Source organism: Coregonus clupeaformis, chromosome 10 (assembly GCF_020615455.1).
Source record: "Coregonus clupeaformis isolate EN_2021a chromosome 10, ASM2061545v1, whole genome shotgun sequence".
NCBI classification, from domain to species: Eukaryota; Metazoa; Chordata; class Actinopteri; order Salmoniformes; family Salmonidae; genus Coregonus; species Coregonus clupeaformis.
In genome coordinates, this window is record NC_059201.1 from 8,842,074 (window position 1) to 8,860,683 (window position 18,610).

At 41.0% G+C, this 18,610-nt stretch overlaps 1 protein-coding gene across 2 annotated transcripts; it reads right to left on the reverse strand.

Annotated features, from left to right (window-relative positions):
* Positions 1 to 2,402: 2,402 nt before the first annotated feature.
* Positions 2,403 to 8,500, reverse strand: LOC121574906 (potassium voltage-gated channel subfamily A member 2). 2 transcript variants are annotated; one of them, XM_041887574.2, is made up of 2 exons: positions 7,868 to 8,500; positions 2,403 to 7,063 (listed from the first exon to the last, which is right to left on the reverse strand). In XM_041887574.2, the coding sequence occupies exon 2, from the start codon at positions 6,922 to 6,924 to the stop codon at positions 5,440 to 5,442; it is 1,485 nt and encodes a 494-aa protein (XP_041743508.1). In that variant the 5' UTR covers positions 6,925 to 7,063; positions 7,868 to 8,500; the 3' UTR covers positions 2,403 to 5,439. The 2 variants fall into 2 exon arrangements, with proteins under 2 accessions (XP_041743508.1, XP_041743506.1); XM_041887572.2 differs by having other exon boundaries at positions 7,858 to 8,500.
* Between the last annotated feature and the right edge of the window lie 10,110 nt (positions 8,501 to 18,610).

Sequence of the window (18,610 nt, forward strand, 5' to 3'; positions counted from 1 at the left end):
TCACTGAGTACCACTCTTCATATTTTCAAACATGGTGGTGGCTGCATCATGTTATGGGTATGCTTGTTATTGTCAAGGACTAGGGAGTTTTTTTTTAGGATAAAAGTAAATGGAATACAGCTAAGCACAGGCAAAATCCTAGAGGAAAACCTGGTTCAGTCTTCTTTCCAACAGACACTGGGAGACAAGTTCAATAACCTAAAACAGAAGGTGAAATATACACTGGAGTTGCTTACCAAGATGACATTGAATGTTCCTTAGTGGCCTAGTTACAGTTTTGACTTAAATTGCTTGAAAAGCAATGGCAAGACTTGAAAATGGCTGTCTAGCAATGATCAACAACCAACTTGACAGAGCTAGAAGAAATTTAAAAATAACAATGTGCAAATATTGTATAATTCAGGTGTGCAAAGCTCTTAGAGACTTACCCAGAAATATTCACAGCTGTAATCGCTGCAAAAGGTGATTCTAACATGTATTGACTCATGGGTGTGAGTACTTATGTAAATGAGATATTTCTGTATTTCATTTTCAATAAATGTGCATTATGGGGTATTGGGTGTAGATGGGTGATGAAATATATATTTTTAATCCTTTTTGAATTCAGGCTGTAACAACAAAATGTGGAATAAGTCAAGGGGTATGAATACTTTCTGAAGGCACTGTAGCTAGTCCACCACCATGAATGGATAAGGGGAAACAGGCCTCTCACACAGTAAAAACACACAAAACACAGTTTGGTTGAATTATTATTTTCTTCATTATTTATATGACTTTGTTATCATGGTTATGGTCATTTGGAAGGAATATATGCATTTTAGTTAGACATGTTTTTCTTGTCCGCAGATTGTCTTTTTGCTTCTGTATTGTGCAGATCACACTACGTTAAATCCAGACTTCGCTTAGCATTATAGTACATTGTCCGTTTTTTTTTTGGTCTCCATAATCCATTATTGTTATGTACAGTATTTTCCTCACATTTCTTTTCATAGAAAAAAAATCTGGTCCATTGTACCAAAGTTGATGGTAGCAGTCAGGGCAGGCCACCATGTGTGGGAGTGTTGAAGGTGAAGGAGCTGTAATGTACCAGACATACAGTAGCTGTGTTTCTACGGTGTTATTCACTTTCAGACCACACAACCACACTCTCTTGTTTTGACATACACATGCATAAACAGTAGATTGAATAGCTACTACTTGTGTAGCTACTTGCATGTTTACTTTGTCGGGGATGTAAAGCATGCAGTGCAGCTTTCACTGTGGCCCAAATTCAATCAATTACAGATAGAAGGAAAATCAAACTGCTTTTTCACTCAGAAAGTTTATGCTAATAAACTTCTGTTAATAATGTATGTTAATGTTTTGTATTTTCAGGGCACAGGTGTGGTTTCACACCTATATTCAATGACAATGTTGGCGAGAGGAACAGCTTGCGGGATGCATTCGCTTTTAACCCAGTTACTTACGACATCCATTATAGCATTTTTTTTATAACACACAGTGCAGTTTTCCTTTATTTTTATTGATTGAATAATTGGGGTCTGTGCTTCTCTGTAAAAGTGGAGGGGCCATCATCAGCGCTTACAATACTCAGATTAAAATTCAAACCAACCCAGAATCTGCAGAGAAAAAAAAACACAATTCTGAAACTACTCTACTTTTCTGTATTCCGTGTTTTCCATATTTATGGTTTGTTTGAACCTTGTGTTTATATTTCCAATCTACAGTTCTTCTCTGCATAGACTTTTGAGAGCATTTTCTGTTTGGAATCCTTCTGACTGTGCTTTAGCTGGTAAAACCCTCTGTACACTTTGAGTTGTAATGGTCTACTGATGCTTACTATAAAGCAAAATATACATTTTCGATTTTGCGACACTCCATTTTGGAAAAATATAAAAATGTCACAGTAAATCTGCAAAGCACATTGATAAAAATGGGTATACTCCATTTATGCTTGTGCTTAGAGCATCTAGTAAACAAATTGTTGATACTCAACTACAATGCTTCTATTTTGATATGTTGCTAAATTTGAGTGTGTGTTGAATTAGAATGTGCCCAATTCAAACAAAATAGGTAAGCATGTTATCTGATGATGTGTGTTGGGAAGATCTGTCCATTGTAAAAAGCAAATAGAAAAATTATTTTAAAAAATACAAAGCATTTGCATGCATAGACATTGACTTGTTTTGGTCATACTGTGAGCAGTTTAATCTTACTAATGCACACATGCATGAATGGTTGTACGCTGTCACTTTAATGCAGCTGTACAACCAAGCTAAGATTCTGACATTCAGAGGTGGGCTCTACATACACACAGACACTTACACACACACTTAAACACACACGTTTAAACACACACACACACACACACACACACACACACACACACACACACACGAAGACAGGCATGCACACGCACACACACCCACACACACACACACACACACACACACACACACAAACACCACATAATTGTGTACCTATCCACATCATGCACTGTTAATGTATATGATGTGTGTTTTGGACAAGGTTGGGGGACAGCGTGGTGCATTGGCATTAGATGGGAAGTGTTACTGTTAGAATAATGGTGAACATAATAACATAATGTTATAATAATGCAAATGGAAGCATCAACAAGCAGGGTTCCAGCCCCAGATTATTTTTCAATTCAAGTTCCTTTCCAACACATTTCATCTCTCTAAAATAAGTAGTGATTGCAGTGGCTCAAGGTACTGCCAATTGAAGACACAAGAGAGGAAAGGAACATGGTAAAGACAGAGGGAGGGACAGGGAGCTAAGAACCTCACTTCAGTCCATCTAGCGTGAGTACACACTGCGGCAATGGTGGCAGACATTTAGGCCTAAAACGTAAACGAGCCAACAGACCAGACATATTAGAGTCAAAGCTAACATCCTTGTGGCTATGCCAACCAATATTTACCAAAAGGTAAATAAGACGGAATCCATTTTGACCATTTTGTTAGCGTGGCTAAACATCCTCAGTTTTGCTAGTACTCTCCTGTGTCCCGAAGACCACTATGAAAAGATGTAGAAAGACAGCAGACTCAGCAATGTCGTGAGAGACCTAGAACTCTGTAGTTAAGAGTTGCTACACGGCTACATACTTCAGCCGTTAGCAATATAAACCATCTCTCATTCGAGTATGATGATAATATTTAGATAATGCTCATATTTTGTTATTGAGGGATGCAACTACCATAGATAGACTACTGTACCTCCACTTCTCCTGTGAACTCGCTAGTGTATTAGGCATGCATGTCTTTGGCACTCTGTCCAACAAACAGTCCCTGAAATAGGTCTACACCATCAGTGCTGAAAATAAACAAAGTGTCATTGTTCATATCATAAAACAAACGTAGCAACTATCTGCATATCATCAAGGATTATCGGATTAACGCTATCATCTCCGTCATGGTCATCCTCATCTCTAAATCGTCAGCTGAATGTAAATTCCCCTTCTTATACGTCCCAGATTGCTTTGTTATCACAGATTAAAGTATGTAAGTAGATATTGAGATAAATATAGGTATCTTATTAAATAGTTTTCATAGGCATCTTTGAACTTCAATTCATGCTTCTAGGAATGTATGGAGGTCATGCAACACTAGGAGAGCAGCATTCAGTAAGCCTACTTGTTTTAAAGGCAGTTTAGGAAGGAAACATAATTTTATACATGTCCCTTTAGTCATCCCAATAGTTTATCATGAAGACACAATGGACCCAGTTGTACAAGGCAGCCGTGAGACGAGTCTGTCTGTAACTGAGATTAACGCTGCAACTACACTGCATGGGTGCTGTAATTAATTAACATTTTGCCACAAATTACAGCTCAGCTGCAATGTCGGTGGTATATAAACACCTCTCTATGTTTTCAGCTCAGCGGTGTGGCAACAAGATAATGACAATGAACTCTACATGGAATGTTACATTTAGGTCAAATTTCAGGAATACAATATCCTCCAAGCTATAGGGCTGGTTTGGGGCATGGTATCCTTTTAGACAACCGTTTAGCCTACATATGTTAGATAACAACCTCTAGGCATCCCTTCATATGTGTGATAAAAGGTTATAGAGGGCAAGAAAATAAACGGTGTCTTTGAAGCAATGATAGTTGTGTGTGTGAGAATACTCATTCAGATAAGAACTACATGCAACAATCCACTGGCTACAGTTACTACCTACAGTACCTATCTAGCTACAGTAACGGTTACAGTCACAACTACTTACCTATCTATATGAGTTAAGTGGTAAACGAGTACAAATGAAAGAGGAAGAGACATTCACTTTGTCCTCAGAGCTGCAGTAACACAGGTTCAGGTGAGTGGAGGAGGGAAAGCTTGCATTGCCATGTACAGTAAACACATAAACGACGTAAGACTAGAGCAGTGAAAAGTCAAGGCTTTTGTCAGTCATTCATCAGATACTGATGTTCCTGAAGAAAATATGTGAAACCATCATGGAGCTGACGGAGCTGACAGAGCTGACGGAGCTGATGGATGTCCTCCTTAAATAATGTGAAGTACTACTAGTACCACACCCCTCGTGTGTCTCAGACTCAGGCCATGACAAGCCTCAGCCGCTGGGCAAAAAAAACGGGTTGAATCAACGTTGTTTCCACATCATTTCAACCCAAAAATGCAATGTAATGACGTCATCAATGTAATGGACTTTCATCTTTTTTTCCCCATCGAACTCTGAACCTAAATCCAATGACATGGTGACATTTTTTTGTTTATTTCGTGTTGAATTCACGTTAGTTGACAACTCAGCCAAATGTAAATCAAAAATAGACGTTGAGCTGAAGTCTGTGTCCAGTGGGCAGCAACGGAGCACGCCCGCCTTATGTTCACACGTTCTGTAATCTCCAAGTAGTTCACCACAGGACAGGTTTGTTTAGTTTGCTCAAGGAAGCAGCATATTGTAGCACGCAAACAGGAGGGAGACCAGGGTAGTGGCAGGCGCAGGGGGGCTGAAGCAGAATTGACCAGGGTAGCGGCAGGCGCAGGGGGGCTGAAGCAGGATTGGTGTTGGGGTTATTCTGGAAGCGATAAATTCCCATTTTTACTAAATTTCTCCTCTTTTTTTGTACTACTGTTGTGAGCAGGTCATTTGACTATTGGAAAAGTCACACTGACAAAGCCAACTCCATGCAGACATCAACAAGCTACATTTTGATTATACGATTTAAAGTCTGACAGAAGGTCAGTTTGAGGGCAAGGTGTGAGGCGCTAACAGTGGAAGTTAGGGAAGGAGTGAGCACATAGTTTTTGGTGTTTTTCATCACTAAGAAATGATGAGTACAGGTATACATCCTGAATCTATTGCCTTGAGATTCCAGCAGCACATGTGAAATGGGAGGCTACACACCTGCCCCATCCTTTGACCTCTCAACCTCACTGAGAGGACAATGCAAGCTGGCTACACGTCTGTGAGCATTTTGGTGATGTTGACATAGTTTGTGTTGGCCAGGGTCGTGCAGTTGGCCTGAGTCTTGAGGTTCTCTTCTGGGAGGTCCTCAATACTGTTGTTCACCCCTTCCTGGATCTCCATGTAGTCTGATTTACTGATGGTGGAGCCGCTCCGGCTCTTCTTCAGCTCTTCATTCGAGTCCTCTTTGGCGACTGGGCCTAGGCACTGGGCCTGCTCCTCGCCCTCCGTCTCACGGTGGTAGAAGTAGTTGAAGTTGGACACGATGACGGGCACGGGCAAGGCGATTGTCAGCACACCTGCAATAGCGCAGAGGGAGCCCACAATCTTGCCACCAATGGTGGTTGGGACCATGTCGCCATATCCTACTGTCGTCATGGAGACAACAGCCCACCAGAAGGCGTCAGGGATGCTTTCAAATTGTGACTCGGGCTCATCAGCTTCCGCAAAGTAGACAGCACTGGAGAACAGTATGACTCCAATAAAGAGGAAGAAGATCAGCAGACCCAGCTCCCTCATACTAGCCTTCAGGGTCTGGCCCAGGATTTGAAGCCCCTTGGAGTGTCGCGACAGCTTGAAGATTCGGAAGACTCGCACTAGACGAATGACCCTGAGAATAGCCAGGGACATGGCTTGCTGACCGGCCTGGCCATCCTCTGGTTTCTCAGCCAGCTCTGTGGCCAGGGTGATGAAGTAGGGGATGATGGCAACAACATCAATGATGTTCATGACGTTACCAAAAAAGCCTGATTTGCTGGGGCAGGCGAAGAGGCGCACCAGGAACTCAAAGGAGAACCAGATGATGCACAGTGTCTCCAGGATGAAGAATGGGTCAGTGAAGTAGGTGGACGTGAAGTAGATTGTGGTGTTGGTGTTGGTGTCAAAGACACTGTGCGGTTCATCGTCGTCGTTGCGGAAGATGGGCAGGGTTTCCAGGCAGAAGCTTACGATAGAGATGAGGATGACCATGACGGAGATGATAGCGATAATCCTAGCGGGTCCTGAGCTCTCTGGGTACTCAAAGAGCAGCCACACTTGTCTCTGAAACTCATTGTCAGGAAGCGGCCTCTCTTCCTCCTTGACGAAACCCTCATCCTCTCTGAACAGCTCAATGGCCTCATCCCCCAACTCATAGAAACGTATCTCCTCTGAGAAAATATCAAGGGTCACATTGGCCGGCCGCCGTAGCCTCCCTCCTGACTGGTAAAAATAGAGAATGGCATCAAAGCTGGTTCGGCTGCGGTCGAAGAAGTACTCGTTCCTCAGTGGGTCGAAGTAACGCATCCTCTTTTTGGGGTCCCCTAGCAGAGTATCGGGGAACTGGGAGAGGGTTTTGAGCTGTGTCTCAAAACGTAGCCCGGAGATGTTGATGACCACTCTCTCGCAGCACTCATGGTCAGCGTCAGGGTCGTACTCCGCCGGGTTCCCCGGGTGCGCTGCCGCCTCGTCAGACGGGTCACCAGTAGCTACAGTCATTCTGCGGGGGGAGCAGGAGGCCTGCACTTTTCAGTGGGGCTGGGCCCTGCAGCCTGGAAACTGGAGGGAGGGGGATGGAGGAGAGGGAGGGGGTTCAATGCCGTAAAGACCGGTTGGCTCACCTCATGGATGGATCTGTCTGGAAGGGACAGAGACCAGAGAGAATTTAAATAATATAACATAAGAAATTCATTTGATAGCATTTATGCTATTCTGTCTGTCCTCTCAAGCCATATATTATACTCTAATGGAACAATGACATAAAAGTTACGAAAATGTACTTCTGTAGGCTACAACCAAAGTATTCAGCTTTCTAAAACGTACATGAACTACTGCAAATGTGGAGAAACTTAGTGTATGCCCAGAGCTCAATGCAGCCAACTAGTTTCCAGCTAGCATAGATATAGTTTATGAATCAGGGCATGTGCTCCTTCTAATCTGCTGCAATGGACAATATCCATTCACCTTCTGCAGTGAAATCATGCATGAATGTACCTATGTTGTATAGGAACCAAATCTATCTAGTTTATAATAGAAAAACATTTTTTTTTATGGTCCAAGAAGCCCTCAATGTCACTTTTTCATCATTCATTTTAAGGTAGTTTGGTTGGAGCATTTTAGACTGGTCTCAAATGGTGCCTGTGTTTGAAATATTCAAAAAAATCCATAAATTATTAAACTGCAGTAGGAAAAAGGTTTCAAAAGAAAAATCTTATGTCTCTGCCCTCTACACCATCTCTTGCATCTTCCATAAAAGAGGCATAGTTTTGTTAAGCACTATTCAGTTGATAAATACTCAGAAGCTAATAATAATGAGGGATATTCTGTTCAATGCTCCTACTGTATCCCCTTTACTGCAGAGGTCGAGTATACTTTTCTAAATGAAAGTCATGTAGGTTATAGCAGACGTTTTCAAAACCATAGGCTACATACCAGCATTCACCTTGTTCAAAACGGGGTGTTAGTTGCTGTTCCCATTGGTCACTTGATATCAGGGAGTAAATAGCCAGTGGCCAACAATCCCTCCGGTGCTAATCCCTCCGGTGATTTAGATCCTGAGAAGAAGAAACACATCTATTTCCTATTCGGGAACGTTAATACGATCATCATGTTGTCTGCAGCATCACCACTCGCGCGCACCGGCGTTGGAGAGGTACAGAATGCGGGTGTGTCCTCGCCTCCCCCTCCCCGTCTTCGTTCCTAGCGCAGGTTGTCGTAGGATGGCGATTGACAAAAAAAAAAAAGGAGGGGATAGGGTTCCGAACTGGTGGAATGGTACTTCTACCCAAAGGTGCTAAGATCCGCAGAATTCTATGCATCCAGTGTCCTTAGCCGCTATGACGTTTCCCGCATCAGACAACCGCAAAGGTAACTGTCCTCATACGGTGCTCAGTGGCAACATCTGCAAAAATAAAAGCAAGCAGGGGAGGTGGCGGGGAGGCGTATTACAACGTGTGATATTACAACAAAATGTAAATTAGTAGGCCTTCAAGGTGCAGACAAACACAGAGATGGGGTAGTGGGTTAGACTAACGGGTAAACATTGTGCTGATGGATAACGTTTTAGTTACCAGGCAGGAAAAAATAATCTACTGCAATCATGACTCGTCACAATAACCCTAGTCAACTACATGTTTGGTATTAAAAAGTATTCCTGACAAATAAGTTAAAAGTTATGCGTGGGCTAATTGACAAATGCTCAAGAAAAAAGTCACACTTCGTGCATTATTTTCTCCATAATTTAATACAGTAGATAGACTACAACAGTTTGTAAAACACAGAATGCTCACAGAGATGCTCATGCAAGGGGATATATCTGTGCTTGTCCGCAGTTTAGTGAATAGAGAGTATTCAAGCCATGCAGCCTCGTTATACATTGTAAAGAGAACAGAATCTTCCGACATTGACTTGAAATGACATGCATGAAGAATCACCCTGGACTGAGAGCCAGATTATGCAATTCCTCAGTGTCAGATCCCGAATCATTGGCATCGGCATCACTTTCCCTGTTCTCTGCTTAGCTGGGGGTAAGGCATGCTTTAATTACCCTAGGTCTCAGTCCTTCTAATGAGCAGTACAGCCATTAGCCTGGTGTAGCCGTATCTACAAAGCTTAGTCAAACCTGCAGTCGGGCACTGCTATGCATACAAAGAGACCGGGGATGGAGAATGGGAGAGAAAACGTGCTCTCTCCACCCGCACTGTGTAACCTACCACTACTCACCTTATCTGCAGCGTGGGATATTTAAAGGGAACGCGTCTTGGCCTTTATTAATTGCTAATAATTGTATATTCATGTGAAAGGTAAGCTATCATTCACTATGCACGACCCAGTTAACAGTGTTAACTATGTAACTATGTAAATGTGTAACTAACTACTTTAATTATGCAGTAACACTGTAGGCTACTATTTTGTTATCTGACATAGGCCTAATCTCATGCATAACATTAAAGTGCTTCTGTTATTAAAGTGATCACCCAAAATTATTCTGTCATGTGAAACTGTGACTTCCCAAACAGGAGGGAGATAACTAGGGAGAGTGGTTTCATAATTGTTGGACTAAATGTCAATGACACAGCAACTTTTTGTTTGCGGGAGCCCTGGGAGCCAGAAATCTTTCTGATTGAGAGGGGGTCAAATACTTATTTCCCTCATTAAAATGCAAATTAATTTATAACATTTTTGACATGCGTTTCTCTGGATTTTTGTTGTTGTTATTCTGTCTCTCATTGTTCAAATAAACCTACCATTAAAGTTATAGACTGATCATTTCTTTGTCAGTGGGCAAACGTACAAAATCAGCAGGGGATCAAATACTTTTTTCCCTCACTGTATATTTATTTATTTTGTGGAGGGGGAATGCCTGTTTTGCATGTTATTTTGTCATTAATACGTGTCACATATCAGTTTGCAAACAATGTAAAAATAATTGAGTTAATAAAGCCGCATGCAAACTTGGTCTCTTTTTTGCTTTCTTGAGTAAGGCAGCTCCAAAATATAGGTGTTTCAACCTAGCTCAGTGCTTTCTGTGGTGGTGGGGCAGCCAGTGGAAAATACGGAGCGTAGGGATTGGTAATGTTCTCTAGTTGCGCCGTGATTGGCTCAGTTTTTTGTCACTCATGGGGACATTATGTCACCGCCAAATCTAAGGGTAGAGTTAAAAAATTCTAGCCCCTTGGGTGCTGCCACAGTTACATTAGAAGTGCCCATCCAAGAAGGCTCAAGGCATTGGCCACAGATAAAATGACATCAAATCACATTATATCTTCAGCAGCTTTGATTGGACTGATCATGTCAACATCATACTTTCAAAATCTTAGCTATCAAGCTAGCAGTCATCATCATGAATCAAGTCGACAATCTACTGGCAAATCCTTTTTAATCCTTGTGATGTGAAGATAAATAATGAAGAGAAATTATAGATAAAACGTGTCGATGCTCATCGGCCATTGGACATAAACATTACACAACAAGTTGGAAATCGCAAATTCAACAATGAGTGGTTTGGAAGGAATCAATGGCTAACTGCAAGCATTACAAAGCGATCACTAGCCTGCTATTCAGTGGAGTGGCTGTGTGGTCCCTAGTCTGGGTTTAAGGGTCGCTTAAAAGGATAAACATTCAACATTGTCAATGGTGTCATTCCAGCATGACTTCTGCCACGCTCAAAACAACTGGCAACTCAGAACTGGAAAATCTGATTTCAGTAAGTTCAAGACAACTGGGAACTAGGGAAAAAACGAGCTCTGACTGGGAAAATAAGTTTTGAACAGTCATCCAACTCGGAATTCCAAGTCGGGAACTCGGGCCTCTTTCTAGAGCTCTGACCTGAAGATCACTGACGTCATCAGGATTCAACCTTGTTTTTTTTAGAGTTCCCTGTTGTCTTGAAAGCACTATACAGCCAGAGAATGCCAGAATTTGATGACAAAGTTTGATGACAAAATCTGCCCACGAAGGACCGCCGCGCCACCTTCCTGTTGAAGTGAGCACAGCAATAACAAGGTGAGTCCAAAAATGTATTGTATGCTGCTGCATAAATGATGTAATATGTCAGGGAGATATGTATACTGTAGCTCAGAAAGTAATACTAAGTGTGTGTTGTGTAGTAAGCTGTTAGTAGCCCATGTGCCTCACCCTAATAATTTGGTCCCTTTTCCCCTCATAACTTAGCCTACTGTTCTGACTTGGTTGTGTACATTTAGCCTATAGCCTGTTTTAGAGAAATGTAATCATTGAATATTGTAAGAGCTTTCATTGTCTGCTTATATGCACCCTTTATTTATCCTATGGTTCTGACTTGGTGTACAGGTAGAACACTGTAAGAACAGCCCATGTTCTGAATTCTGTCTCTGTACATTTCAAAAGTGCTGAACAAATAGTTAAATTGACTACGTCCGTCCTAGCTCGCTCATTAATGTCTTAATCGAAATTACGGATTGCCTCTTATACGATCGTCGTCCCCTTATGCCAATGCTTGTACATCTCAATTGTCAGTAGAAACCACAAGTCAGCCATATCAGCTATGTTTTTTTAAAGGAAGTAAATGAGGCTGAATGAATTGTTTCGCTGCCAGACAAGGCTCTGCTGATAGCCAGGTGTAGCGGTGGTAAGGTGTTGGGACTGCTGTTGGGACTCTGCTGTTGGGACAGCTTTATGTAGGCCCTAACAGTGTGTGGGCACCATTTGTCACCATTATAGTGCAATTAATGTATTGTTTAGTGTTGTGTTGTGTTGTGTAGTGGATTTGCTGGCATGCATCAAATATATATATATATATATATATATATATATATATATATATATATATATATATATATATATTTGTTCCTTGTAAAAGTATTCATCCCCCTTGGCGTTTTTCCTATTTTGTTGCATTACAACCTGTAATTTAAATTGATTATTATTTGGATTTCATGTAATGGATATACACAAAATTGTCCAAATTGGTGAATTGAAATGAAAAAAATTCTAAACAATAAATAACGGAAAAATGGTGCTTCCATATGGTGCTTCCCTTTGCTATGAAGCCCCTAAATAAGATCTGGTGCAACCAATTACCTTCAGAAGTCACGTAATTAGTTAAATAAAGTCCACCTGTGTGCAATCTAAGTGTCACATGATCTGTCACATGATTTCAGTATATATACACATGTTCTGAAAGGCCCCAGAGTCTGCAACACCACTAACCAAGGGGCACCACCAAGCAAGTGGCACCATGAAGACCAAGGAGCTCTCCAAACAGGTCAGGGACAAAGTTGTGGAGAAGGACAGATCAGGGTTGGGTTATAAAAAAATATCAGAAACTTTGAACATCCCACGGAACACCATTAAATCCATTATTAAAAAATTGAAAGAATTTGGCACCACAACAAACCTGCCACCATCGGCAGGGACTGGGAAACTGGTCAGAATTGAAGGAATGATGGATGGCGCTAAATACAGGGAAATTCTTGAGGGAAACCTGTTTCAGTCTTCCAGAGTTTTGAGACTGGGACGGAGGTTCACCTTCCAGCAGGACAATGACCCTAAGCATACTGCTAAAGCAACACTCAATTGGTTTAAAGGGAAACATTTACAGTTGAAGTCGGAAGTTTACATACACTTAGGTTGGAGTCATTAAAACTCCTTGTTCAACCACTCCACAAATTTCTTGTTAACAAACTATAGTTTTGGCAAGTCGGTTAGGACATCTACTTTGTGCATGACACAAGTAATTTTTCCAACAATTGTTTACAGGCAGATTATTTCACTTATAATTCTCTGTATCACAATTCCAGTGGGTCAGAAGTTTACATACACTAAGTTGACTGTGCCTTTAAACAGCTTGGAAAATTCCAGGAAATTATGTCATTGATTTAGACGCTTCTGATAGGCTAATTGACATCATTTGAGTCAATTGGAGGTGTACCTGTGGATGTATTTCAAGGCCTACCTTCAAACAAATTCCAATCATTGGAAAATCAAAAGAAATCAGCCAAGACCTCAGAAAACAAATTGTAGACCTCCACAAGTCTGGTTCATCCTTGGGAGCAATTTCCAAACGCCTGAAGGTACCACGTTCATCTATACAAACAATAGTACGCAAGTATAAACACCATGGGACCACGCAGCCGTCATACCGCTCAGGAAGGAGACGCATTCTGTCTCCTAGAGATGAACGTACCTTGGTGCGAAAAGTGCAAATCAATCCCAGAACAACAGCAAAGGACCTTGTGAAGATGCTGGAGGAAACAGGTACAAAATAATCTATATCCACAGTAAAACGAGTCCTATATCGACATAACCTGAAAGGCCGCCCAGCAAGGAAGAAGCCACTGCTCCAAAACCGCCATAAAAAGCCAGACTACGGTTTGCAACTGCACATGGGGACAAAGATCGTACTTTTTGGAGAAATGTCTTCTGGTCTGATGAAACAAAAATAGAACTGTTTGGCCATAATGACCATCGTTATGTTTGGAGGAAAAAGGGGGAATGCTTGCAAGCCGAGGAACACCATCCCAATAGTTGGGAAGAGATCTTTGACGTACCGATCCCATGGCATAGTGTTTATGAACTGACATGCAAAACGACACCGGATTCAAAAATTAGAATCTTTCAATTTAAATTATTATATAAAATTCTTGCTACCAATAGAATGTTATTTATATGGGGGATACAATCTTCCTAGCTCTGCAGATTTTGCTGTGAAGAGACAGAATCATTAGATAATTTGTTTTGGTTCTGTCCATTTGTAGCTTGTTTTTGGACACAGGTCCAGGAATCGCTAAAGGATTGCAATATTTACCTGGAGCTAACCTTGCAGATAGCATTACTGGGTGATCTGAAAAGTGGTTATCCCACTGGCTATAAGGTGAATGCACCTATTTGTAAGTCGCTCTGGATAAGAGCGTCTGCTAAATGACGTAAATGTAATGTAAATGGAGCTTTTGGGAAAGAGCACAGTTAGAAAGATATGGCATATAGAAGCAAACCGGATGGACATCATGAAAATGATCGGAGAGGTTGAGAGTAGAATTATTGTAAAATTAACTGTGTCCATCAGGTGTAGATAGTAAGTATAGACCAGAAGTAGAGGCCTGGGCATTGTTGTTCACTAATTTACTCCAAGTAGGGAAAGGATGGCGGGGTTGAAAAGTAATAAAGGGGAGTATATATATTTAAAAAATAATAATAATAATAATAATATGACTAAAAATTAAAAATAAATAAAAAAGAACACCATCCCAACCGTGCAGCACGGGGGTAGCACCATCATGCTGTGGGGGTGCTTTGCTGCAGGAGGGACTGGTGCACTTCACAAAATAGATGGCATCATGAGGAAGGAAAATTATGTGGATATATTGAAGCAACATCTCAAGACATCAATCAGGAAGTTAAAGCTTGGTCGCAAATGGGTCTTCCAAATGGACAATGACCCCAAGCATACTTCCAAAGTTGTGGCAAAATGGCTTAAGGACAATAAGATTAAGGTATTGGAGTGGCCTTCACAAAGCCCTGACCTCAATCCTATAGAAAATGTGTGGGCAGAACTGAAAAAGCGTGTGCAAGCAATGAATATTTCAAACCTGACTCAGTTACACCAGCTCTGTCAGGAGGAATGGGCCAAAATTCACCCAACATATTGTGGGAAGCTTGTGGAAGGCTACCCAAAATGTTTGACCCAAGTTAAACATTTTAAAGGCAATGCTACCAAATACTAATTGAGTATAAGTAAACTTCTGACCCACTGGGAATGTGATGAAAGAAATAAAAGCTGAAATAAATCATTCTCTCTACTATTATTCTGACATTTCACATTCTTAAAATAAAGTGGTGATCCTAACTGACCTAAGAAAGGGAATTTTTACTAGGATTAAATGTCAGGAATTGTGAAAAACAGAGTTTAAATGTATTTGGCTAAGGTGTATGTAAACTTCCGACTTCAACTGTAAATGTCTTGGAATGGCCTAGTCAAAGCCCAGACCTCAATCCAATTGAGAATCTGTGGTATGACTTAAAGATTGCTGTACACTAGCGGAACACATCCAACTTGAAGGAGCTGGAGCAGTTTTGCCTTGAATAATGGGCAAAAATCCTAGTGGCTAGATGTGCCAAGCTTATAAAGACATACCCCAAGAGACTTGCAGCTGTAATTGCTGCAAAAGATGTCTCTACAAAGTATTGACTTTGGGGGGGTGAATAGTTATTCACGCTCAAGTTTTCAGTTTTTTTGTCTTATTTCTTGTTTGTTTCACAAAAAAAAATATTTTGTATCTTCAAAGTGGTATGCATGTTGTGTAAATCAAATGATACAAACCCCCTAGAAATCTATTTTAATTCCAGGTTGTAAGGCAACAAAATAGGAAAAATGCCAAGGGGGGTGAATACTTTCGCAAGCCACTGTATATTTGTTGCCCCACCAAGATTTACATGCTAAAATCGCAACTGGTGGTATAAATTGTTTGTTGGTGGTATTGAGCATTATTATTGTGTGACTGTGAGAGTTCATTAAGTCAAGATAGATACCAGGATGAATAAACTACAATAGAATTATGTTTGTTCATACCTTACAAAACAATTAATTATGTAGACCGGGGGAGGGGGATCAATAGTGAATCCCATTTTGGCCAAAAGGAGCAATGAGAGAAAGTGCAAGGAGAGCAGCAATGACCTGAATGACCTGCTGTGGCAAAGGTCGGGAGGGAATCCCCTGCAAGAGGAGGAGGTGGAGGGATGGGGGGAGGAGCCAGCTGGTGATTTGTCTGAGACTTGGCTTCATCAAGGTTACTACTGGCAGCAGCCCTTATAGTAAGCTGCCCCTGCAGCCCCGCAACGTCTGCCAGTGTCTCTTAATGGCTTTCCCAGGTTCCCCCTGACAGTACAGCCATTATTTATGAGCAAAGGGCCCGTTACAAAGCCTGTTAATGCAGTCCCATGAAGCTCAGTTCACATTGCATTAGCTGTCTACCCACTGGGCACATACTGGTTGAATCAACGTTGTTTCCACGTAATTTCAATGAAATTACTTTCAACCAACGTGGAATAGACTTTGAATTGACTTCTGTGCCCAGTTGGTACTTTAATTAAATGTGAAGGCCCTAGTGTTCTAAGTCAGGGGTGTCGAACATACGGGCCGAGGGGGTCCAATCTGGCCTGTGGGTGGTTTGAGTAAAAAATTAAATAATGATAATAATTTATTATATATGCATTTTTTTTTTCACAATATTTTTTTTTCGGGGGGACGATCTCAATATACTTTAAAATGACAAAAACGAAATTGAAACTGTGTAGAAATAGTAATACACCGACATTAAGTTGTTAAGTTTAGGCATTAACTCAGAATTTTGAAGGTTAGGGTTAAGTTTAGGAATTAACTCCAAATTCTTAAGGTTAGACATTAACTCTGATTGGTTAAAATAAGGGTAAAGGTTTGGGATAGGCTTAAAACAAATATATCAAAAACAACTTTCTATCGCTGGATTTGAACATGCAAGCTTTTGAACCAGAGGCAGATGCTCACTCCCATCCGACAGCTCCATCCACAATGCCCTAGTTAAACTGAAACCTACTTGAAGGTAACAGCGCTCACTGTTGCCCCTAATCTCCTGACATCCTCAGACATGGATGGACATCGAATACTGACTTGTATCACTGGTGACCTGCCTAGTTTCTTTACTGTGTCCAGCTTGCTAACAATCACCGAAATGAAAGCTAAACAGTCAGGGAGTATAATGGATAGAGGACAATTTTTTTGCTGGTTTGACAGCAAGGAAATATAACTAATTTTCAGTGCGGCCCTCCGGACCACGTTGAAGACTTAATGAAGCCGTGGGGCAAAATGAGTTTGGTGTGCGTTTTAATCATGTGGTGGTGGGGGAGAGGGCTGAGGGGTGACGACAGTGAATGGCATCTGAGGGGTATCGATTGTGTGGCACTCCACACCCGTCCTCTTCTCCTGATCAGTTAATACCACCAGGCCATATGAAGGAGAGCTGAGAAAAGAACCTTGATGAGTGGTGAAACTAAGGCTTTTTATCTAATGGGCTCCTTTTCTTAGATAATGTCTGGTAGCTCAACCCATTTTTTAGACCTTTGTTCCATTGACATATAGTGCTGTGGTACGGCAGTACAGTAGACGGTGCAGTTAGTGGCTCTGGTTCAGTATCAACTCGTGTCTGTTTTTGATGCATCCGTTCCCTGTCATTTACATACAGCTTGTGTTAGCATAATTAGACTTATTGAATATGCAGTACAAGTTTGTCTCTCTCACCCTGAGTAGCGTTGCCTTTCTCTGGAGGGCTGTCTATTTGTGTGAAGGGTAGCAGAGAGCAGGGAGCAGTGTGTTCCAGACAGAGGACTATTGACACTGCAATGCACCATCGCATGCTTGATAGCCTCCTCTTGTAAGACGACGCCTCATCACTGCCCACTCTGAGCAGCTTAACTGCACACACACACACACAAGCTATACATTCTTGCACACACAAGCTATACACACTTACACACACACACACAAGCTATACACACTTATGCACACACTTACTCAACACAAGCTATACACACTTACACACCACACACACACAAGCTATACAGACTTACACACTCTTACACACACTTACACACCACAAGCTATACACACTTACACACACACACACACGTCAAATCCCCATTTTGGCCTGTATAAAGAATCAACTAACATAATTCAAAGTGAGAATCACAGTAACTGGTTAATGAAGTACTAAATATGTATTTTAAAATGCTTACATTTACAAAGATACAAGGACAATGATGATTCAAATAGTGATTCAAGGACACCTTCATTCAAAGAAATACCAACTTGTATTATGAATAGCTTCTCAGCCAAGATCATGTAGAGCATCTTTAAGGACCCAGTGGAGAGGGTACAGATTATATCTAGATATTATGCACTTTGCATTTGTTAAATGTTGCATGAAAATGCATTTTCTTGCTGCTGGATAAGATGATGTAATTTCCTCCTGTGAACAATACCTACATTAGTGTTACAATACCCTCATTAGAGTTACAATACCCTCATTAGAGTTACAATACCCTCATTAGTGTTACAATACCCTCATTAGTGTCACAATACCCTCATTAGAGTTACAATACCCTCATTAGTGTCACAATACCCTCATTAGTGTCACAATACCCTAATTAGAGTTACAATACCCTAATTAGTGTTACAATACCCTCATTAGAGTTACAATACCCTCATTAGTGTCACAATACCCTCATTAGTGTCACAATACCCTAATTAGAGTTACAATACCCTCATTAGTGTCACAATACCCTAATTAGAGTTACAATACCCTCATTAGTGTTACAATACCCTAATTAGAGTCACAATACCCTAATTAGAGTTACAATACCCTCATTAGTGTTACAATACCCTCATTAGAGTTACAATACCCTCATTAGTGTCACAATACCCTAATTAGAGTCACAATACCCTCATTAGTGTTACAATACCCTAATTAGAGTCACAATACCCTAATTAGAGTTACAATACCCTCATTAGTGTCACAATACCCTAATTAGAGTCACAATACCCTTATTAGAGTTACAATACCCTAATTAGAGTCACAATACCCTAATTAGAGTCACAATACCCTCATTAGTGTCACAATACCCTAATTAGAGTTAAAATACCATCATTAGTGTCACAATACCCTAATTAGAGTTA

What these genes read in the sequence shown, in the direction of transcription:
- LOC121574906 (XM_041887574.2), bottom strand. Translation starts at nt 6,924, where the DNA reads ATGACTGTAGCTACTGGTGACCCGTCTGACGAGGCGGCAGCGCACCCG.